Genomic DNA, 23,648 nt, shown 5'->3' on the forward strand with positions numbered 1-23,648 from the left:
GGTTTTAAAAATGTCTTCAGCTTTCAAAGGGATTTTTGGATTATCACAAGAATTCACTGTGACAAGGCTGAAAAAGGTTGTTGTATAGTTAATGAAAGTTGACCTATTTGTTGACATAGTCACCGCAAATATGAAAATCTCATGTGAAGTGTCTGAAGAACACATGCATTTTTTGCCATTTTAGATTTTGTCTGCCTAACTGGTGTTTTTGATGTGATATCTTACATATTCACATGTCAATACGACAATAGAGCATTAGGGCCACTTAAAGAAAGAAGAAGTCATGGTGTTATGAGAATAAACTCATCATTTTAGCCAGTGTCATGTAAGAGGCGGAATATCAGTAGATAAATCAGGTGAAGCATATGTCACCAAAGCAGCGTGAATGCAATCGTTTATTAGAGAACGACATATTAGCAATAAAACCTGCGGCATCGACGAGGTCAAAAAGTCAACACTATAGAGTGAAGTTCTTCGACAGTCTGTCAGTTACAGTTACTTGTTGCAATGAATTGTGGGGCACCTCCTCCAGAAGCAAGCAGCTCCACATGCCTGTGCCTTTGCATGCAACAATGAACGTGCAACACTCGGTACATCTTCCTGAAAATGAGTTGTAACCTGTTTATACGGCTATTGGCCAACATGGCTGGCCTGACAGTGAACATGGTTAGGTGGAGAGGTTGTTCCTCATGCTTTGTTCGAAGAATTGAAAGGAAAGCAACACTGATGTTGAATTTACTCTGAAAAGGTCATGTTGATTGGGTTTGCATCTCTTCCACTGGCTTCTAGTTATTCAGGTCCATGTTGCGTTTTGTGTCTATGAAAGGGCAGCACAACACCCTCATACCCACAGACACAGCTCATTGTGGTTCTAGGGGGCCACCTCTGTCTGGTCTCAAGAGCTCTGACCCCTGACCCTTGCCCCCCCCCCCCCCCCCCCCTAGAAGCAATGCCTTCCTCTTCTCTCGCTACTCTCCTCCACCTCCTCCTCGAGGACCACACTCTTTTCATTCTCTTGGCCTCTTTTTTCTTTCTCCTCCTCTTTCTCTCCGCTCCTTTGTTCTGCTGGAGATGGGAGCTGAGCGAGGAACCTCGACAGCACAGTGGTTTTTTTTTCTTTATGTTTAACTTCAGACATTTACAAGCTCCATTGACAAAGTGTTTCCATCTTTGCATATCAACAGTGAGTCAGGGATGAGGGTCTCAGCCAAACCTAATATTGTCGCTTTTGACAATTGTTACTCACTTCCAAATCTATTCAACTGTGCTGTTGCTTTTCAGGTATATGTATTAATAACAAATAATTCAATACAAGTTATTGATGGCAACTGTTTCAAGGAGGCTTCATGTACTTTTAATATGCCTTATGCTAATGGTGTTGTGACGCACTGATTGATAACACAACACAACGCCTTGGGTATGAGTCGAAGATATTTCAAATGACATGAGGTAACTGATGAGTACAAGCAAATGCGAAGCATTTCGTTTGTCATCCATCCACCCGCCCATCCACCTTCTTTCTCCACCCATTCCTAACCTGTTGCCATGGTTTCAGCCAATGGGGTAGTCCGTGGGTTGGCAGGCAGGGATGACAGGGGTCAAGCAAGTTCGCCCGTTGGCTTGATGGGGGTGTGTGTGTGTGTGTGTGTGTGTGTGTGTGTGTGTGTGTGTGTGTGTGTGTGTGTGTGTGTGTGTGTGTGTGTGTGTGTGTGTGTGTGTGTGTGTGTGTGTGTGTGTGTGTGGGGGTGTGATGGTTTGGAATGGCGCAAAGAGGATAACCGGGGATTGATGTGGTGATAAGTAAGAACTTTTTGTGTGTTTGTGTTGTGGGTCATTATTGGTGGTTTGTTGTTGTGGATGCTATGTGGAGATGTAGGGGACAGGGCGCTTTTTATGTGTATTTAACAGGTTTTAGGGGTGGAGTTTGTGATTTAACTGAGCATTGATTAAGGATCAGAGGGCTTTTCCATTTTTTTTAGAATAGGGGGGTGGTCAGGTATTCTCGATGCACAAAAGACTATTCATCTGTGCTGGAGCCTCCTGGGGGGTTTGGGTGGGGTTTAGTTGGGGGGTTGGTTGTTGTTGTTGGGGTTTAGGGCCACTGATTCTCACGTGGGTGGGGCGTGGATAAGGAGCGGTGAATATAGGACACAGCACTCTTTTCTATTAGTACATTTAAGTTATCGAGAGTGATTTCCAGTGAGGCCCACATCCAAATATCCCGCAGCTCTTCAACACAAGGAGGCCGAGGGTCAAAAGTGCAGCACAAATACAACATATGCAAAATTTGTGCTACGTAGGGTCGGGTTTCAAAAACCTATTCACATTGTCATGAGTCAACCCTGTTCCAAGCACAATTTTTGAGAGTAAGTGTTTTATATGGGACTTTGAGTTTGGACAGAAACACCTAGATTAACACTCGGTAGAGCGCATACCTCCACCAAGGCCCATCAGTCCCTTTAGAGCTGCACCAAATTACACATTAACAGAAATCAGTCCCATCAAATAATCAAGATCCATGAATTCTTATCTGGGAAATCAGTAGAAATCTCAATCTTGTAATGTTAAAGAAATGTCCTGTATCCGCCCCCTGATCCATTTGTTCTCTTCTGACCCATACCACATCCTTCCACCAAGTATGTGGTAATCCGGCCTGAAGTTTTTGTAGATACTCTTTCTTACAAACACACAGGCCAACAAACGGACAGGGGTGAACACATATGCTCCTTAGCGGAGGCAAAAGGGAAATTGTTTGGGTTTCCTGTATGGATCCACTTTCTGTAAGGCTATACAGAGAACAAGCATTTAAAAAAAAATACAATAATGTGTCTGAACATACACAGATTTATCTGAAATAATTATTTCCACTCAGATTCTTCAGCACAATCAACAATGTGTGTTCCTTATGTATGGAAGAGGAGAGGGGGGTTATTTCAGAGGATGTCTATGTGCAACAATGAAGCGGTCAAGGAGGAGACACGCGCGGCGACTATGAGGGCAAATCTCTTTGCACACACGCTCACTCTCAAAAACTGATTAAAATATATTTACTGGACACATGTCCCCCTTTTATTCAGCAGAGGACCCTTCCTGCCCACTGTGTGTGGGTGGCTGAGCAGGACACTGTCCCACCACTGGCTGTGGAGTCAGTGGTTTTTTACTCAGAACGAGTGGAGCTGAATCCCCATCATGGCAGACTGTGGCAGTTGGACTGGGTTGGAGGATGTAGACATCCTGTCCTGTATACATCCATGTAGGAAATGGTGTTTCACTTGTTTCCATGCGACCCAAGCAGCTGGCCTGTTAGGTACGAGCACAGTCCTTCTCCTGTTGTGTGTCATGTTCACTCTCCTTCGTGTTTGTTTGTGTTGCCATTAATGCACATTTCCTGGCTGCATCCGGGCCAAGTGGACAAACACAAGGCCACCAACAATATTGCTGTGAAAAGAGATTATGATTTGTGGCAAAACCAAGTAAACAGGATGACAGGATAGACACTTTTCTCTTGTCACATGAGCTACATGTATATATCATCATATTGCACATCATTTCCTACCTGGGTTCAAAGCGGCAGTGATAAAGATGGTGTAGGGGAAATCCGAGGGACCACATGGGTGATGTGTTGTGATGAGACAAGAGATATCGCCACACATAGAAGACACACAACTCACTTCTCAGCTGCTGCATCTGTGAGCAGGGTTGTTTCCAAAGAAGAGGTGGGGCCTAAATATTTGGTCTCTCAAGGTGGCTGTGGCTCAGGGGTTAGAGTCGATCATCCACATCAAGCAGGCTGGTGGTTGGATCTCCAGCTCCTCCGGAAACCTGAATTGCCCTGATGGCTGTGCTGACAGTGTGAGAAGAGCAGCATATAGAAGCGCTGAATGAATATATGTGTGAATGCGACTTGTACTGTAAAGCGCTTTGAGTGGTCGGTAAGACTAGAAAAGAGCTATATACAGTCCATTAACCGTTTCATACAGTGCATGTGTATAGGGCTTGGGCGGATGGTGACAACCAGATCATTGTCCTGGTTCAAACATTCAGTTTGAAGCAGTCAGAGTTGGTCGTTCAGACATTTGCTTTAATTGTCGGTATCAGTGGAAGTTACTTCAAAAAGGCTTGTCTTCCTCTTCCTGTCTGTTTTGTCTGCTTGTCTCTCAAGACACGTTCTGCTTTCATTCAGGGACCTCCTCTTCCTTTCACTCTCTCATCCCCCCAACACCCTCAGTATAACAGCCGGGGCAGTGTTACACCTGTCATCGGCGTGCACACAAACACACACACGCACTGATGTTGTTTGGTGTGTTTCTTCCTTCTTCACATCCAGATTTTTTTGGCAATTTGCAGAATTGTTCAAACTTGCTCATACGGTGTGTTTTGTTTCCACAGGACTAGAAAACTGCAGATCAGAAACATTCCACCTCATCTACAGTGGGAGGTAAGTTCCTAAACCTTTTTTTTTTTTGCTGGGATCATTTACATGTGTGTTCCTGTGACCTCAAACTCCTCACACCCACCTCCCATTACTACCACCTACATGTTGTGAAAATTGTTGTTCTGTAATGAGCAACTTGTCAATGTACTGCACGCCTGGTTTTCAACGAGGACGCTAAGTTGGTTTCTTTTTGCAAGAGTTTCTTCAACGGGTGATTTGGGAATACCTTTTTCCCATGAAATGGTATTTACCCTTATTTTTGGCTGTTTTTTAAATACAGAAATGTGGCACAGTTCTGCCCCATAATTTGATCACTAGTGTCACTAGCTGCTTTCAGACACGCACAGAATTCTGGATAATCTCCTGACATTCTCCCTCGGAGGCTGTATTTGAGAAATCAAATGTCTGCATGAGAGGCTCCAGACTTTCTCTGGAGTTTCTCCTGCCAGCCAAATCTCAGGATGAAAAAAACAGTGCCAGAAGACACTTGACAGGTGTTGAGAGAGTTCTCGGTGATAAGGGCAGACACGGTCGATGTGCTGTAAACAACAACATGATCTTCACCGCAGAACTTTCTATGTTATGTCCTGCCTCCGCCTGCTGCTCCACCCCTCACCTGGACGCTCCAGAGTTAGAGAAAGTCTGGTCCCAATGGGCGTAGTTCATGTCAAAAACAAAAACAGCTCCTGGTTGTCCTGCATAGACAAAATCTTTTCCCCCCAAAATGCTCAGTTTTGACTGAACAGGTGTCCAGCTGCTGCTGCTGCTACTGCTGCTGCTGCATCGTGTTTCTAAGCTGACTGAGCACAAATACAGGCAGATGTTCCCATCAAAAAACATAATAAATGCTCTTGTCTTCTTGTTAATGACAACTTTTAAAAGTAAAGTCGTTAGCCTTTATTTGATAGTGGCAGCGGAGAGGGACGGGGAACATAAGGAGAGAGTAGAGCGACAGACAGTAATGGTGATTACAGACCAGCTTCACGAGTTTATTCAGAAGGTTTCAACAACACAAGCATTCTGAACACAGTAACCTTTGGAAATAAGTATATTGTTCTCGATGATTTCAGCAGCTGCCACAAGTTTGTTCTGCTGACGTGAACAGAGCTGAGCAGCTTCAATCTGTAGCTCTCTGGATTGTTAAAACTCAACAAATGAGTCATCGAGGTGACCAACAGTGCTGTGCTCCAGGGTTCTGTCAGTATAACCTGCAGCATGAAGCAGGAGTTACAGCAGCATCGATGTCAGGACAAAAACTCTGGATTGTACATGAGTGTAAAGACATGATGACTCTGGCAGCCATGGTAGATAGCCAGTGCTCTCTGCTACAGGCTGCTGTCCACTGTCCGGCTGCTATAAACCTATCATGTCAAACAGGGCAGTGTTTACGACAAAACAAACAAAAAATTCAAAGTCAAACGTCACCTCCTCGTCCAGTTCTGCACAGCCACATACTCGGTTCATAATAGTTTTGTACAGCAGCCTACAACAGTCACTCATGTAAAAAACAACAACACATAGTGGACAAATCATCAAAGATCACTGGAACCCCCCTCCCCCCCCTGTTCAATCCCTGCACCACAAAGGCAGCATCACAAAAATCATCCCTGACCTTCCCATCCGGCTCGGCACCTGTTTCAACTGTCACCCTCTAAGAGGCGCCAAAGATCCTTATCCACCAAATCCGCCCATTTCAAAAAGTGTTTGTTCCCAACATGCATAAGGACTCTGAACTCTCACCATGATGTACGTGCACGTTAAAAACTCTGCACTATAATGTTACTGTATGTGATATTGTCCTGTCCTTATATTGTCTAGTGTGATTGTGTCACCGCCGTCTATGTCGATGTCTTTGTTAGATCTCATGTTGAGATGAGCTGCTCCACACTGTACAGAAAAGAATTCCATCCACTTGGTTGTGGGGTCATTAATAAATGATTTAAAATCTGATCAGTAAGGTGTGTTTTGCTAACTATTACCACAAGAGTAGTTTTACAGATGTATTGAATGTAGACAGTGTGTGACTATGTGACAGCTACAGTTTACTACAAATTGCATCAGTACAAGATTATTCTGTCGCAGTGGCTCCTCCACGGAGCTGAAGGACCAAAACAAAACACAAAAAGCATTTTAAAATACTGTGATGTTCTGTCACTCGGAAGTGAAGTGAATCAATTCGCTTCATTTAACCAGTTGATTCATGAAACAACACTGAATGCAGGAGATGGGAGCGCTGGAGAAGCAGGGTGATGGGATTTCTTGTGTTAATGGCAGAGGGTCTGTGCGAGAGCCGTTTGTAAATCATGCTGGAGCCTTGGTGTCCCCCCTCTCCATAACGCTGCTGCTGCGATCCTGCCAACTGTGGCCACACGAGGGCGACATCTCACCCCCCAAACAACTGAAATGTTTCAATTAGCACATAAATGTGTCAGACTTTCTGAAAATAAATAATTAAATATAGTCAGTGTTGACTCCGAGGAGAGAGGCAATTATTCCCTTAAAAAAAAAAGAAGCATTTTAGGTGACGTACTGGAGGCAAGCGGGAGCAACATGGAATAAAATTTAAATGTGGTTTGGAGAAGCTTCAGCTTTGGTAGTGCATCGCTGCAGTAACTTGCACACATTGTGTAAATGTTTCAGAGGCAAAAACAAAACTAGAAGAAAATCCCATTATTTTGGCTTCGTCGTATAAAGACGTTTTAGAATCACAGCTTTAATCTACAAAAGTATTTGTTTTGTTGGCATTTGACATAAGTCAGTCATCATTCCACGCTGGATCATTTAAGAGCATCACTGCCTCTGAATCACTAACCTCTGAGTTAGAATCATATCTTCAGTTGCACGTGGATATTGTTCATAAGCAAAAAGACAAAAAGATTTGCATGTCTTCAGTTGCTTTGTGTTGCCCATAGAAGATGAACTAAACTGTGTCGATTGTTTCAGTGTCTTTCCTCGTTTCTCGTTGTGCTCTGGAGCCCTTTCTGTTCATATTTGTGTGATTCCCTTTTCCTGCGGAGACTCATTAATCATTGTTTATTCTGCACTCTCTGTCTTTGCCTTTTCCACATGAACTGACAGTGTCTCCTTTCTCTCCCTTGCTTCCCTCTCTTCCCCCAGGTGCTGGATGGTCTGTTGGCCCAGTGTGGAACTGTAGAGAACTGTGAACAAGGTAATGCGTCACTGAACTCCAAGCGCCTCTGATCTTACAAAGAGCCAACGAGTCAAAATGATTTCAAGAATTATAACATGAGAATATCGTGGAAACTGTGGCTGTATGTGGCACTTTGCTGCCCCCAGGTGGCGGCAGAGTCGTTACTGCAATGTTCATTCTCAAAGTGAATTTTCTCAGACTCATGCAAAGTCTCACACACACACACTGCCTCTCTATTTCAACTTGACTATCATTTCTAAAAATATTACACAACAGTTTAATAAGACAAACACTTGATGCTGGATGACTGCTGCTCAAATATATTTAGGCTATAGATTTTTTTCTAGTGGCGGATCAAAAGGATTGACAATGTTTTCATAAATATAGAGAGACAGTTAAAATGTTTTGATTAATATAAATAACAACTATTAATGTCTCAAATTTAATCTATAATTTGTAAAAGGTTTTATGGGACACCAGGTTGAATACTTAATTGTCTTATGTTATGGGACTGATGGCAACTGTGACTGTGCAGCTGTTTGGGACAGATGTTTGGACACCTTTCTCCTGAATGACCAGGATGAACTTGTAATGATAAATAAAAAAAAGAGCTGGGCTGCAACAAATGATCTTTTCATTATCAATTAATCTGCTGATTTTCATTTAAGAAGCCCACAGTGATGTCATCTAGTAAATTTTGTCCAACCAGCTTTTAGATTTGTTATCACTTAATCCAAAGAAAAGATGCAAGTTGTCATAATTTAGATGCTGGAACTAGGAAGAGTTCAATGCTTTTGTTTGAAAGATTATTTGATCATCAAAATTGTTGCATACAAATCAATTAGCCAGTTGATAAACATATAATAATTTCAGCCCCAAACAAGAGAAAGAAATCAAGTATTTTTGGTGACGAGAAAGTGTTTTTATGATTTACACAATTCATTTTTAATTCTGGATTTATTTTATGATATATACATTAATAATGAGTTACGCTGGTGTTGTCTTTCCATAAGATCACCTCACCTACTATTATGTAATCATGCAGTGATCATATCTCTTTATTATGCCACAGATCAGCTGACACACAACAGAGCCCTATTAAAGTTGCTGTCAGTTAATGCATCATTCTCTGGAAGGTTCCTCTCTCCTCGTTCCTTTTCTCCTTTATGACACATTGTCATTGAAGTGACTGGAACTGATGGTGATCCCTGATCGATTCCCAGCTCACAGGCAGGACGGACGAGTGGCATAGTTAGCTGAAAAAAAGCAGCCGCTTGAGATAGTTTGATGATTCGATCAGGAAGCCTCCTTGATGCCTACCTGTGGAAGTGCTTTGGGGATAAGCCAGCTCAGAGGAGACACTGGTACAGAACCGGAAACAGTTAGTGGGGCTACAGATCCCATCTGGCCTGCAAACAGTGAATGATCCCTCCTCACACTGGAGGAGTGGATGCTGCTTAGATTCAACTGGAGACAACACTTGATTCTACTGATTAGGAAAAAAAACGATCCTGCCCTCACAACAGAGTGCTGCTGCTGTATATTATTATTGTTATTATTATGAATCACTAATTCATATTTAATAAGAACTGGTCAAGAATGGATGGCAAATTGGGGGCGCAGAGAAAATGTCCTTTAAACTAGTCCAACAAATACAGTTTGTTTTTATTCCTGGAACCATTCGAGTTATAAACAGATGGATAAATGCACTTTTTGACTTGTGCCCTCACCTTATTGGAGAGTGTGCAACAGTCATTCATTAATTTTAACATGCATACATGTAATGTGCTTAAAACACAAGCAGAAGCCTCTAAATCAATTTGCAATGTCCTATTATTACAAGTAATGTTTGGATTTTTCTCACTGGATCCATTTGGAATTGCCTCATCAATTGAAGAGTTAAACATATTAGCATTGGTGTGTGTGTAATGGGCAGACCTCTGCCACTATGCCCACCAGCGTTAAATGGAGGACAATGGGTCAGCATCACAGTCGGCGTGAGAGTAAAACTGTCTTTCCACTGCAGTCAGCTTAATGATTTAATAACTGGGGCTTTCATGAGATTCTTGCAAACCCAGTGAAGCCAAATCAACCCATATAAAACCAAAGTGTGTTTGTCTCTCATCTGTCTTTCTCTTAGTGAACACAGACAGTGAGACTGCAGTGGTTAATGTCACATACGCATCCCGGGAGCACGCCAGGCAGTAAGTTCCTCATCCCTCTCTAACGTCCTGCTGCCACTCATTCCTATTCACTCAATCTCTGCCTTTATGTATAAGAAACTGGATATAGAGCTTTATGTTGAACCTATTAAATCTGTGTCAAGATAGTTCATAAAAAGCACAGACAACTAGAAGGGTCATTCATCACTGTCACTTCACACTACCGGCTGAGGTAACAGCAACTTGTATGTTCTATGCTCCACTTCTGACATCTAGTGGTCATTTAAGTGAACTACAGTGTGAAATTAGTCTAATGTCATGTACTTACAGTGGCGGAAGAAACATTTCAACATTTGAGTAAAAGTACCACAAAAAAAATCCTTTAGAAGTTAAAGTTCTGAATTCATAATTTTACCAAAGTGTTTTCAACGTATTTTAAAATGCCAATTAGATAATTTAATGTCCAATCTATACCACACTGTTTTATTCTATCACTCGATTAAACACAACAACTAGTTACAACCTAGATTATCATTACTGTTTTCATAATTATGGTTATAAGTGTTCACAAATAAACTGCTGACCCCCCCCCCACCCAGAGCCATCCAGAAGCTGAATGGATACCAGTTTGAGAACAACGCCCTGCGCGTCTCTTACATCCCGGATGAGATCTCCGAGCTGGAAGGAGGACAGCGGGGGCCCGACAACGGCCGGCGCCCTGGCTATGGGTCTCGTGGGCCCCGTGGTGGGTCCCCGAGCTCCGGGATGCCCAATAAAACTCTGCATGCTGACATCCCTCTGAGGCTGCTGGTGCCCACACAGTATGTCGGAGCCATCATTGGCAAGGAGGGCGCTACCATTCGCAACATCACCAAACAGACACAGAGCAAGTGAGTGCAGTCTTAATATCTGCGTGTGTGTGAGATTCCACAGAGTGTTGTACTGGAGTCATATGTCTTCAAAAATAGATATTGTAGATTCATAAAACTCTAAACGTTCACTTAAACACACGTCTACCTCAGAGTAGGACCTGAGTCATTCATGAAGTGTCCTATATATGGAAAATAGCAACATTTGTATTTGTAGAAATTTACATGCAAATAACTATAATTGGTATCTATAGTTACTAAGGTTATATTTATGTAAAAAGATTTATTTAGGGTTTGTTCACAATGATTTGAACTTAAATTGTGTTGCAAATAAAAAGTTATGTTATATGATCTATAAAACCTGCTTTTTGCTGTGTGCTGTTTCCTTCAGGCAAATGACTTAACTAGTGATCTTTCAGCATGTGAGGCCATTTTAACCACAGTGTTGAAAGTTATATGTTTAGTGTAGCATGTTGCTTCAGAGAGGCAGGATGATTAGTACCCACGTGCCGACCCTGAACCGAAGTGTCAAGTTCTTGTCAAGAATGAGGAACCGCTAGTGTTCCAGGCTGCAGCCACATATGTGCCGATTGCACATGCACTGTCATTTATTGTCATGTAGACCTCCCACGAGCTGTGTCCTTCATACATTTTGAATATCATCGAAAGTCTGATGATGCGTGATTTTATGAACTGTCCATAATCTTTCCCGTCGATGCAGGATTGACGTGCACCGTAAAGAGAACGCCGGTGCTGCGGAGAAACCAATCAGCATCCACTCCACCCCCGAGGGCTGCTCATCCGCCTGCCGCATGATCCTGGACATCATGCACCAGGAGGCCAAAGACACCAAGACGTAGGTTTCCAACAATCATGTCAATAATGTGATACAGCATAACCTGATAATGGGGTGTGTGTGTGTGTGTGTGTGTGTGTGTGGGTGTGGGTGGGTGGGTGGGTGTGTGTGTTAGTAGAAAGTAAGTAACAGTAACATGTAGAGAGATTTCTAACTTGGTGTAAATATTCCTTTGGAGATGTTTACGTTTTGGAGCAGCTGAGTCACAGGTCTAAGGTCCAGGTGAACAAAAATATGGTCTGAAAAAAAAAAAATCCAAGATATCCCTGTAAACAATAGAGAGACAATCTGAAGCTTCTATTGATCAGAAATGTATTTTCCATCATATGATAAATGAATCATGACGAAGTCAAACAATTATGTCAATGATGTAGTTAAAAAATGCATTTTTCAAGGTAACTCCTTCCTGTAGGCTTATAGACATGACAATAGACTCAACCATATATGGAATAAAAACCAATATGTAATCATATGGTAGCAATGATGTCATTATCACGATGTATGTGCAGTAATGCACATCACAGAACTGAAAGAACCCTCCACGCTCTTTCTGGTATACATATGGTATAAATGATGTCATGATGAAATGGTATTAGAACAATATAAAAAAACATAGCACTGATTGATTGGGTTATATAAAGCGCTCACTGGGTATACATTGGCCCTCCAATCCTTTTTCATTATTATTGTTTTTGTTTGTGTAGTCTTTTGCCTTAAAGAAGGAATTGTGTCCATGTGAAATATTTTGTGCTTGGTGTTCAATATATATATATATATATATATTGAAATGCTCGTATTTGTTTTCAGCGCTGACGAGGTTCCTCTGAAGATTCTTGCTCACAACAATTTTGTCGGACGCCTCATTGGCAAAGAGGGACGCAACCTGAAGAAAGTCGAGCAGGACACTGACACCAAGATCACCATCTCCCCGTAAGATACACACACACACGCTAACTACTACTACACACACACACACATAAGATGTGCACATTTTACAATACCTTTTCTATGATTATCATTTTTTTTTTTTCAGATGTTTGTCACAGGGGTATATCACATTGACCTGGAGTAATGAGGAACGCAAAAAAAGTGCATGTTCAGAGAATAGAATGTCGTCTGCATACGCTGCATTAATGACACTCGTCAACAATTTGAATGCCTGGACATTTTTTATGGAAAGCTACTGCTACTGGCTCAGTTGTCTTCCTGTTATATTTAAACTCTGTCAGACTGGTTGTTATAATAAAAACAATAAGAGTGATATTTATAGGGTGATAATAGTAATAATAACAATGATAAAATAATAATACTTTTTTAAAAGTTTGACTGTGTAATTCAGATTTTCTTTTCAAGATGCTGAAGGTTAGCATTGTTTTGCTTCTTCTTAAAAGAAGAGTCTTGAATTATGTGTCCTCTCAAAAAGGCTTTTAAAGTGTCCCAGTGCACACACAGGTCCCCTCCCAAGGCACGACATGTTGGACTGCAGCTGGTCAGACAAAAGTGATCACCTGTATGTATCAATAGTAACCAACCCCCCCACCCCCCCCGGATTTGTTCAGGCTGCAGGACCTGACGCTGTACAACATGGAGAGAACCATTACAGTTATAGGTGATACTGACGCCTCCTGTAATGCTGAGGGGGAGATCATGAAGAAGGTCAGAGAGGCCTACGAGAATGACGTCGCTGCTATGAATGTGAGTGCACACACACACACACACACACACACACACACACACACACACACACACACACACACACACACACACACACACACAGACAGACAGACAATACGGTTCTTCTTAGGATGCACTCAACAAACAAATTCTTATGCCATGCAGGATTGAAATCTTCCATCATGTGAAAGCGAAAAGTTCAGGATGAATAATTGCATGTGGGGTTTGGAAAAGAAAAGGTGTTATCTCCCAGCATGCAGAGGGAACACCTGAGGTTTTCCAGTGTAAAATCATTGCTCCAATGTCATGAATTGAAAACTGGCAGGACAGACGGTTACACCACCTGAGTGTGTGTCACACTGTGTTTGTCCATTGAATTGTTGGTTACACATGATACACAAACAGATGCTTAAAGGAGGACTCTTTCAAGCATACCTTAAGTTTTATCATTTAGATTTTATGTTATTTCCCCATTATTTTCTGTTCATTTTTATACATGGCACAGGAACTAAAACACTGGATTTTCCCCACATGCACTCACCTGTAAACCTGCTTACCTCTCCACAGCAACAGACTCACCTGATCCCTGGACTCAACCTGGGGGCTCTGGGCCTCTTCCCCTCTTCCTCCAACATGCCCCCTCCTCCGCCTGGAAACTCTGGATCTGGCTCCCCCTACAGCTGCTTTGGGGTAAGAATGCTTGCTGTGTAAATTCTCTGAGAAACATTTCTATGTTAACCACCAGAGGGCGTCCAGCAGAAATGTAGTGATGATGTCATCCAGAGACGGTGACAGTTGTCACCTGATCAGTCTTCATACACTCGGTTGTCTTTGTTTGTATGAATGAGGATTTTATTTTACGTAGATTCTCCATTTCCACATTTGAATCTCAAATGAAGAAATCCACCAGCTGCCCAGCAATTCCACAGTTCTTCATTCAGCACAAATGATTTGTGTTTTCTTAATAATTGAATCTCAAGTAGATGTTCAGGTTGTGTAATGAAATTCTTTCTTCGTGTGTCCTCAGTCTCCAGAGCAGGAGACGGTCCACGTATACATCCCAGCACAGGCAGTGGGGGCCATCATTGGAAAGAAGGGCCAGCACATCAAACAGCTGAGCCGCTTCGCTGGGGCCTCCATCAAGGTTTGTAACGGACCACAAGGTTTTAAGACCTGCTGCAAGTTGACTAGGGAAAAGTACAACATGACAGGAGAACGTGCAACCACCACATTTACTCTCCTCTCCTCTCATCTCCCAGATTGCTCCAGCTGAAACTTCAGAATCCAAAGAGAGGATGGTTATTATCACCGGACCCCCTGAGGCTCAGTTTAAGGTAACACTAACTAGACATTGCCAGCTGATTGCTGTTAATCCCTGCTCCTCCGAGATAATGAAATGGATGTTGACGCTACAACCACACGATAACATTTTCTTTTGAAAAACACATCAACTCCGCTACGGATACGCCTGGCGTCCACACTACTCTGTGGTTTTAGAGACACTAAATCTAAGAAGTTTAGAAACGCTCCAGAACCCGTTTCAGTTAAAAAAAAACACTCTGTAACTTGGCACATGAAGACCTTGTTTTGTTCGCCTCCTTGCACACAGAGTGGAAGTGAATGGGAGGCGACGGTTTGCTACTGATACATTTCCGTATGTGGGACCGTGCCATGACGTGCTTGAGGGCACAGTCCGAAACGCTGCTAAACGCTGGTCAAAGTTCATCAAAGCTGAAGTCCACACAAAGCCACACTGCGGATTTGCTGCACCACAGGATGCAAATGTTTGATTTGTGCCCATATGAACGGAAATTTTAACTGATAAGCAGCCAAAACAGAGATTGTTTTAGTTTGTAAATGCAATTTTCATAGAAAATGTAATAGTTTGTCTGTAGCCTTAATCTCTCCATTTCCCTCGAACAGGCCCAGGGCAGACTCTACGGCAAACTGAAGGAGGAGAACTTCTTTGGGCCAAAGGAGGAGGTCAAACTGGAGACTCACATCAAGATGGCCGCAGCTGCTGCCGGAAGGGTCATCGGAAAAGGGGGAAAGACGGTTAGTGACCCTCTTCTTGCATTGCACGCTTTGGTTGCCACAGCAGCGGTTCAGTCCATTAAGCCCTCGATTTTAAGCTTTTGAAATGACCCTCGTCATCATCACCATCAAACCAACGACCCTCCACCTCCTGAAGTAACCAAACTGTGTGTCTCCAGGTGAATGAGCTGCAGAACCTGACAGCAGCTGAGGTGGTCGTCCCCAGGGAACAGACGCCAGACGAAAATGACCAGGTCCTCGTAAAGATCAATGGACACTTCTACGCCAGCCAGGTGCTCCCTCCACGCTCTTTCTAACTTTTGTGATAACATCCACTTATGGTCACATGCTTTTAAATTTGCCAAAGGACAGAAAACATTCAAATCCTGTGAAAAGTAACTGCCGTATCCAAATAACTGCTTCAACACTTGTTCCTTGTGTGGTAGCTGACTACTCACTTACTACTAGTAGCTTACTACTACTACACCTTGTGTTGTAGTTTACTACCAATGCAGATTTTGGGCCCCATTAGTGTCCTGATGTACATGCTTCCTCTTGGTATAGTATATATACCAAGTACCATTGCCATTACATTACAACCTTACTTAAACTCACAGTTTTCTCCAACAGAGACTTGCATTCATACATTTGAAAAAGCTGAAAACAGACCCCTAAGGCTCTATTTTCATGAACCTGGCAGCAAAGTCCAGTGCACTCTGCACACTGCTCCCCAGGCATGTGCACCTACTGTATATTCCTAACCCACACACACTTGGTGCGCCTTTGCTGAGCTTGGGAACCTGGTCGATAAGAAAGAATTACATCATCATATGTGACAGGAGGGAGTGTGAGAGGTTGTGACAATCATGGCCAAACACATTCACTTCTTTCGTCGTGGTTGAACACAAGACTCTTCCTGTCATTGAGACTTTGGTTTTCCTCTGAAGACGTAGTGGTTTGTTGGGTTTCAAATGTAAATTAAGCAGCTCACATGTAATCCCAGGATCAGACTGTGTTCATTTGCTCACATTGAAGATCTTGTCACCATGTTTTCTGTCATAGTAGTGCGTTGTTTTATTTGTCATAAGATGATCTATAACCAGCTGCTGTTAGTACCGTGCTACTGTGTGATAGTTTAGTAAGAGGTAGGGTTGTGAGTCTTTTATTGTTGTTTGTCTTTGTTTGTGTAAATTAGTCCTGTCATGACCTGATGAGGGTCCTCTCACCCAGTGATGGCTGGGATTGCCTTCAGCGATGAGCGATAATCTAATGGATGGAATTTAGTCTTGTTTACCCATTTTACATAGAATTTTTTTTTTATTAATAATACTCTGGTCATGAGCATAATTTTCCTCTTAGTGCAACGTCGTTTTTTTCTTCTTCACATAAGTCTATAAACAGGGTCTTGGTGCAATCCGCTAATAAATAGAGTTTATAAAGTAACAATCTTGTTTTTGGACACACCAGAATAAATTCAACTGTGCTTCGTGCTGTGTGTTTGCAGGGAAACAGACCCACGCTCACCTGATAGAATTGATCCGGTGAACCTGTTAAAACAGTGGCTTATTACCCACAGAGAGATGTGGGTGTAATCAGTCACATTCATAGAGTTCTATAGCCACCTCACTTGGTCTGTCTGTTGTTGGCTGCTTTATATAAGTCATATTTTTACACTGAAATCTTGATGTGTAATCTCTCATCTGTCCTCCAGTTGGCTCAGAGGAAGATCCGGGACATCCTGACCCAGGTCAAACAGCCACAGAAAGGCGGGATGGGCTCCGGCCCTAATCCACAGGGCTTCACAGAGATGGGCAGTCCTACACAGGGGCTGACTCCGGACCACCAGCCGCGCAGGAAGTGAGGGTCCCCACATCCTCCTCAAACACTGTGGGACACCCCTGCCTGACTGACAGACAGACAGACACATGCACGGACGGACGGACGGATAAGACGGACAGACGGATACAGGAGAGCGACACACGGACCCAGCGATAGACAGGGAGCGATATAAAGAGGGAGGGAGTACGCCCGATAGCCAGAGAGGAAGATAGGTGTTTTAGAGAGGAGGGATGCATAAAATCAAAAGATGAAATGAATAAAAAAGAGGATTAAGATTGAAAAGAAACTTGACAACAGAGACCAGATGCCAGGCCAGAAAAGACACTGATTGAAGATGGATGGATAAAGGAAAGGAGGGATGGAGAGAGGGACAGGTGGTGTCCTCCTAGTGTGTCTTGGTAGTACTACAGCCAGCTCCACTGATCACGGATCAGATAGGTTTAAACAACATGGGCAACATTATTCACCATGTCAGGTGGAGCCCTGCTGCTGTGGTTTACACTTGTCCACTTGACTCAACAAATCTATGCTCTCCTGGGACACACTAGCAGGGGCCCATTTGCCCCTCTGTCGCCCCCTACAGACCTCTCCAACCATCTGCAGTCAGTCCTATATTTTAAGGGTGTTTTTTTTTTTTTTAAACATAGAGATATATGTATAGAAATGTTTTATTCAGAGCTATTATTGATAATATGCAGTGAGGCGGAGCCGGGAGAGGGAGCTTGGAAACTGCTGCAGCGGCTCAGAGGGATAGGTCACAGGCAGGGGGCTAGCCCCACCCACACCTAACCCCTGAGCCAATGAGAGTGTGGAAGAGGGGCCGCAGATGTTAACACTGCTCTTTAAAGACCTTTCTGAATAGCGGAGAGATTAGAAAATAAAAAAGAAGGAAGAAAATATAAGGTTGTAAATAGATAATCTTTCAAGTAAATGTAAAGAAATGCTGCGTCTGGCCGTCTTGCCTTTCTTTAAAAGGGGTCCTCAGTTTATTTCCCAGTCCCTTGTCTATGAAATGTAGCATCATGTAGCCTACACCAAGGCTGGGGCTGGGCAGGCACTGAGCCCCCTCCTCCACATTTAGCTGTGTGGCGGAAGGCGCAGCAAGAGACAGTAAGGGGAGCTGAGGTCGCAGCTGGTCCTGCAGTTCTATTGCAGTGGCTTAGCTCACATATATGAAACCATTAAAAACAACTTTATAAAAGCAGCCAGCAGCTATGCTAGCTGGCTAGCGGCCCGCACCTTAAATGGCATATTTTATATATATTGTATATATATGCTATGTGAGTTAGCCCGGCCCCTCGGGTGAATGTATTGAAGGCAGGGAGTCAGGTGCGAGGTTTCGCCACACCTGTATGAAAAAGTCCTGCAATGACAGACAGACAAGATGTGTCTGAGACTTTCTGCTCATTGTCGTCCTCTAGCGCTGGACGCTCAAGGCCAGTCTTAGACAGGATGGTATCCCCAGAAGAGCTGGGGTTCTTAAGACGACCCCATATTTAAGGTCGACTTTGTGTCTGACCAACATGGCCTCTCATGTGTGGCCTGTGGTAGTAAAGCAACTCTGAGACTGACCTTAGCGCCAGAGCCCCAAAAAGAGGCGAAGTCTTCCAAAGCTCCTTGCCTTGAGCTCAGAGAAGGTAAAATCTGAAGGGGAGCAGCTTCCTTGTTCTCTCTCCCAATCTGCCGAAGGCCTGTGGGCGGAGCCTCCAGACCCTGCCTGCGTATGATAATGAGGGGCGGGGTCTATGCCTGGACGCTCTCCCCAAGATTAAAACAGATTAGAGAAGAAATGAAAAAGAATAAAACCTACCTCAGGGTAAATTTACCTCAGTATTCCTAACTTTTTTTTTTGCTTGCTGGTGTTTTATATAAGAAGAAAAAAGAAAAGAAGAGCTGAAAGTCCTGAATATTTTTATTTTTTTAAGGAAGAAATATTTTTTTTTAGGTATTGTCTTGTTGCTTTGGTTATTTTTTCTGTTTTTTTTGTTGTGATGCTGGTTGAATGAGTTCAGGATGACGAAGAGGCAGTGTTTTCTTTTTTATTCAAAGGTGAGGGGAGACAAAGTGCAGAGAGGAAATGGGTTGAGTGCCATTTTGCCTTTTTTAGGTGAGAAAACATGCTCTCTGTCTTCCTGAAGTGTGATTGGAGCAGCTGTTGTCTGAAACAGAAAGTTGGCCAATGGGGAGTGGTATTAACTTGAGAGGGGGGTCCTAAAGTGCACACTGGGGTCTCTTGTCATCTTTGGGAGGGGGTGTTACTAATTTTTATCGTGCAGAATGACGTTCAGACAACCTCATCCTCAGGTCGCATTAAGTCACTGCGAGTCTCTGTTCTCGTGGCTCCCGGCCCAACCTGAAGGACCCTCTTCTCCTGCCTTATTGTGATGACATCATCATGAAGCGCCAAACATTATGACAAGGCTTTAAAACAACAATAAGGGGTTAGTCACCCTGAAAGAGGACAAGTGAGCTTTCAGCCAGATTTCACCTCGTCTTTCTTTACCTTTCTCATTGGGAGGTTGGGAACTTGTCAGATAAGCAGTGGATGGTCCATCTACAGTGTAACTGCACATGGAGACAAGAGAGGGCATTACACATACACACCTACTCACACACACCGGAACTAGCTCTGACTTCTCTGAATGTGAATATTTATTACCTGTGCACTGACCACGACACCTCAGATGCTCCCTGTTGGCTACACGTGTGTATGGTGCGTGTGTGTGCGTGCGTGTTTGTGTTCATTGGTTTTAAATGTTCATTTTTGTCAAGGGATGTGATTGGGTGAGACTTATAGAAAAAAAAAACGAAACAAAAAAAAAAGCAGAAAAAAGTAGGACAAGAACCTATGGCCCGTCCGTCTGAGTTCCACCGGACCGAGGACGGAGAAATCCAAGAACCTCTTAAAAATGGGAGCAACAAAGAAAAGCAAGAGAGTTTGAACACAACAGTAACTCAGCTGAGTAATAGATGAAAACCTGTACATAAAGATGTTAAAATCACAATACTTTTTTGTATTTTTGGAGAAAAAAAGCATAAAAAAATCATAATGGGAAAAGCCGCTGATAGAGGAAAGTTTATGCGAAGCCAAGTCACTGAAGGACACTGCCAGATAACTCACGGATAACGCTCGGCAACATACACCGCTACCCCTCATCGGCTACCCAGACAGTTCACCATCAAACAGGGCCAAGTCTATTCTATTGTGTCTATGCTTCCATTTTTGTCCAGAGGTGAGAACTGCACAGCTCAACGTGTTTGTCCTGTGTCAGGTTCCCACTTCTTTCCAAACCATAGAGCTCTGTTCATGACCACCAAGACAGTTAGGATTCTTTATTCAGCCCGCAACCATTTGGATTGGTTAGGATTCATGTGTTTTATTTTATTATTATTTTTTTGTTTGTTTTGACAATACAGCAAGCTTTATTTGGACGTGACATCTGGGGACGTATTGTTGCACTAATTGATGAAACATGTCGACTACGTCAAATCTATGAAAATTACTGAAAACCTCCTGCAACACCTGATGCAGTTCGGTAAAGAAGAAGGTGGAGAGTTGAGGGGGGAGGAAAAGTGAGGCTAGGGGGAGTGGTGGGGGGGTGGCAGGGTGGTCAAAGGGTGCACCTTTCCCTCCCATTCTCACCACAACTGAACGCCACCACCTTCTTTCCCCGTTTCTTCTTCTTCTCCTCTCTTCTGTACTCTAGGGAGAATATTGAGATGCTATTTACTTTTATTAAAGGAAAAAAAAAAAATCATTTCATTTTTGGAGCGTGCGGGAACACCAGGGTCCCTCGCCCTCTCTCGCGCTGGTCTCCACCGTGTTCGTTTCGCTCACTTCTGTTCAAGACCTTTTTGATTTCTTTTTTTAAAAACCACCATTTTTTTTTCTTCTTCACTATCGTTCGGACTATTATTTTATTTTTTTTGAAAATGAAATTTAAAATAGTTGAATTTTATTATGTTTTTTTATTTTATTTTTGAATGCACAAATCTATTAACAAAAGGCAGTTACTAAATACGAAGGACTGCTAACATGTAGTGCACTACACGACAGTAACTGTGCCAAACACACAGGAAGGGGCTCGGTCCAAAATGCAGTACAGAGCCATTCTAAGTAAATAGTAACACTTGAATTTAAGGTCTTAAGACGACTTCAGTTGTGTTTCAGAAGGAAATATACTACATTCAAATGGTGGCATCTCATCTTGGAACTGAAATCCTCTCATCTTGTTTTTGTATGTATAGTAGAGACAGAAGAGAAAACATGTGAGGGTTGTTGTGACAGTAAGAGAAACTACACGCAGACACCCACACAACTTGTGGCACTGAGAGCAGCCCACATTAATCTTAGCCTGCATCCTGACAGGGACAGAAATCGCAGATCCTCCTCAGATTTCATCCCGTTTTCCTCCCCGCTGTGAGGAAATCACATCTGTATCATTTCTGGGCCCAAAAGTGTCCTGTCCTTTTTTTAAATGCAAGTTGAGTGATATATTATTAAGTTCTAGTGGACAGTTTGGCAGTGTGAGGTGCCACACCATTTCGAAATGAAAAATAAATAAAATAAAAAACTGCCACATACTAAGATTTAAGCATCAAACTAGATGATTTGATTCCAAGACTGTTGAGCACATTTATTAAAATGTGCTGCTTAATATTTGTGCTGACCATTTTCTAAAACATATCACACAGGATATCCTAAACATCAGGTTTAGCTCAGACAGTTTTTCTATTGATTTCTCTACGATATATGAAAATCAACCAGACTGGAAACACTGTCACATTGAGCATGGCCCAAACGTGACCTCTTTAGGGGCCTTGGGCAAAAATCTCTATGTTGGGCCCCTGGTGGGCACAACTCCACCCTTGCTCCAGAGAGCTTGTGTTAGAAGAGTGGAGTCTGTATTATTTCCCATTGACCATCTAAAATCTTTAATAATATGGCATGCTTTAGAACATGATCAGCACCAGTGTAAAGTCAATGCTGTGAATGGGCAAAAATCGCACTGGCAATGTCCCCTAATTGAAAGACTGGGGTCTTGATAGTCCCGACTTCAGGGTTAACCATCTTGCTTGTTTCTTGGTTGTGGCAGCAGAGCTTTGCTTTGCTTTAGAATCTTTGCAGCATGTAGCTCAGCCTCGACAGACGACAGTTTTCAAAATCTCGTGAGGAGCAGTTTGCCATAAAACAACGCAAACTCCCCCGTGACACGTATCGCCCCCGTTCCTCTGCAGACAAGGGCTCCGAGTCTCGACAGATCTGACCCGGCAGAGGGACACAATACCGAGACACGACGGAAAAAACAACCTCTTGACACATAACTAGGAACGCTACCTCAGAACATAAGCAAACTCAGCTAGAAGATTGTTTTCTTTTATTTTCTTTATTGCAAACGAGACAAGAGCAAACAGTCAGTCGGACGGACAGTCTCTGTTAGTCATTTTTCTTTTTCTTTTTCCACTCTTTAATTTATTTTTCGGTATTTGACATTTTACTTCTCCAGCTAAGAGATGGGACTGTAAAAAAAAAAGAGTTAATTAAATAAAATGACAAAAAAAAAAATACAACAAATAAAAAAAAAAATGACAAAAACCCCAATATGGACACATAGTGGTGCAGGGTGGCGAGGGCGGCTGGGGCGAGGACTTTCTTCACGTGTCGGGTAGGATTTAAGTAAACCCATTGGTCCAGGTGTGGGCCAATCATGACGAGGTATTAACAGTTTCTATTTCACAAATCTGCTGTTAAAAGCTGATTCTAGTCGGTAACCTCACTTTGTATCACAACTTAACACCACCGTTTTTTATACCTGCCTCCGACTACTAAAATTACCCACAATCCTCCTTCAGCTCCGTCCCTCCCTGTGATTTCACCTTCTGAATCAAGGGGCACGACACCTGTAACCATGTAATTGTTTTGTTGATCTACCTCTTAGGAAAAAAAATAGGTAAATGGTAAAAACTTTTTTTTGAAAAAGGACAAAAATTAAATAAAAAAACAATAAAAAAAACTGTTGCTCGAAAGAAGTATAGGTAAATGAATAACTGGGTAGCGGCATCTCCATATACTGTAGTGGATAGTCTATTAAAGGAAAAATCTTTTACTTCTTCCAAAGATGATTTTGTTTTCTTTCTTCATTCTTAGTTGTTTTTGAAAGGATTATGAAATGGAATAAAAAAGTGACGGGGGGGGGGGGGGGAGACAAAAGCTTACCATCTGTTAAAAAAGTTCTTCCAACCTAAATGAGATTTCTGCATCCAATTTACATTTTCTTTTCTTTATTTCATTAAACTTACACTTAAAAAATAAATCTCAAATTATCCTTCATGTTTTATTTCTAATTTCTCTCTCTTTTAATGACAGCAGATTGTATCCATTATGTTTGGGTGCATTTAGCGTTTTCTTTTCTTTCTCTCTGTGAAAAGCCTACAGTTAGAGCGCCCTGCGAGGACCTGCTACACTGATCGATGATCTACTTTCACTTCTGATGCGTTGTTTCAAAAAGCAAAAGGACCTGTTGTTTTCAGCTGACTGTGCCGCCGCTGCATGTGGAAGGAGGGAGGCCTGCACTTCTCACGCTGCACAGAGCTGGAGTCTGACACTTTGAATCGGATCATCTGGCCT

General features: G+C 42.6%; 1 protein-coding gene across 1 annotated transcript in view; it reads left to right on the top strand.

Annotated features, from left to right (window-relative positions):
• igf2bp1 (insulin-like growth factor 2 mRNA binding protein 1) overlaps positions 1 to 21,493 on the top strand; it is a 54,892-nt gene extending 33,399 nt beyond the window's left edge. The window contains exons 3-15 of the mRNA XM_034594297.1: positions 4,390 to 4,438; positions 7,553 to 7,604; positions 9,727 to 9,790; positions 10,348 to 10,638; positions 11,339 to 11,473; positions 12,281 to 12,403; positions 13,033 to 13,168; positions 13,715 to 13,837; positions 14,175 to 14,291; positions 14,407 to 14,481; positions 15,071 to 15,202; positions 15,361 to 15,474; positions 16,893 to 21,493. Of these exons, the coding sequence (XP_034450188.1) occupies positions 4,390 to 4,438; positions 7,553 to 7,604; positions 9,727 to 9,790; positions 10,348 to 10,638; positions 11,339 to 11,473; positions 12,281 to 12,403; positions 13,033 to 13,168; positions 13,715 to 13,837; positions 14,175 to 14,291; positions 14,407 to 14,481; positions 15,071 to 15,202; positions 15,361 to 15,474; positions 16,893 to 17,042 (1,561 nt within the window). The 3' untranslated portion in view covers positions 17,043 to 21,493. The remainder of the gene's footprint in view (positions 1 to 4,389; positions 4,439 to 7,552; positions 7,605 to 9,726; positions 9,791 to 10,347; positions 10,639 to 11,338; positions 11,474 to 12,280; positions 12,404 to 13,032; positions 13,169 to 13,714; positions 13,838 to 14,174; positions 14,292 to 14,406; positions 14,482 to 15,070; positions 15,203 to 15,360; positions 15,475 to 16,892) is intronic.
• The last annotated feature ends 2,155 nt before the right edge of the window (positions 21,494 to 23,648 follow it).

This window comes from Hippoglossus hippoglossus, chromosome 8 (assembly GCF_009819705.1).
Source record: "Hippoglossus hippoglossus isolate fHipHip1 chromosome 8, fHipHip1.pri, whole genome shotgun sequence".
NCBI lineage: Eukaryota > Metazoa > Chordata > Actinopteri > Pleuronectiformes > Pleuronectidae > Hippoglossus > Hippoglossus hippoglossus.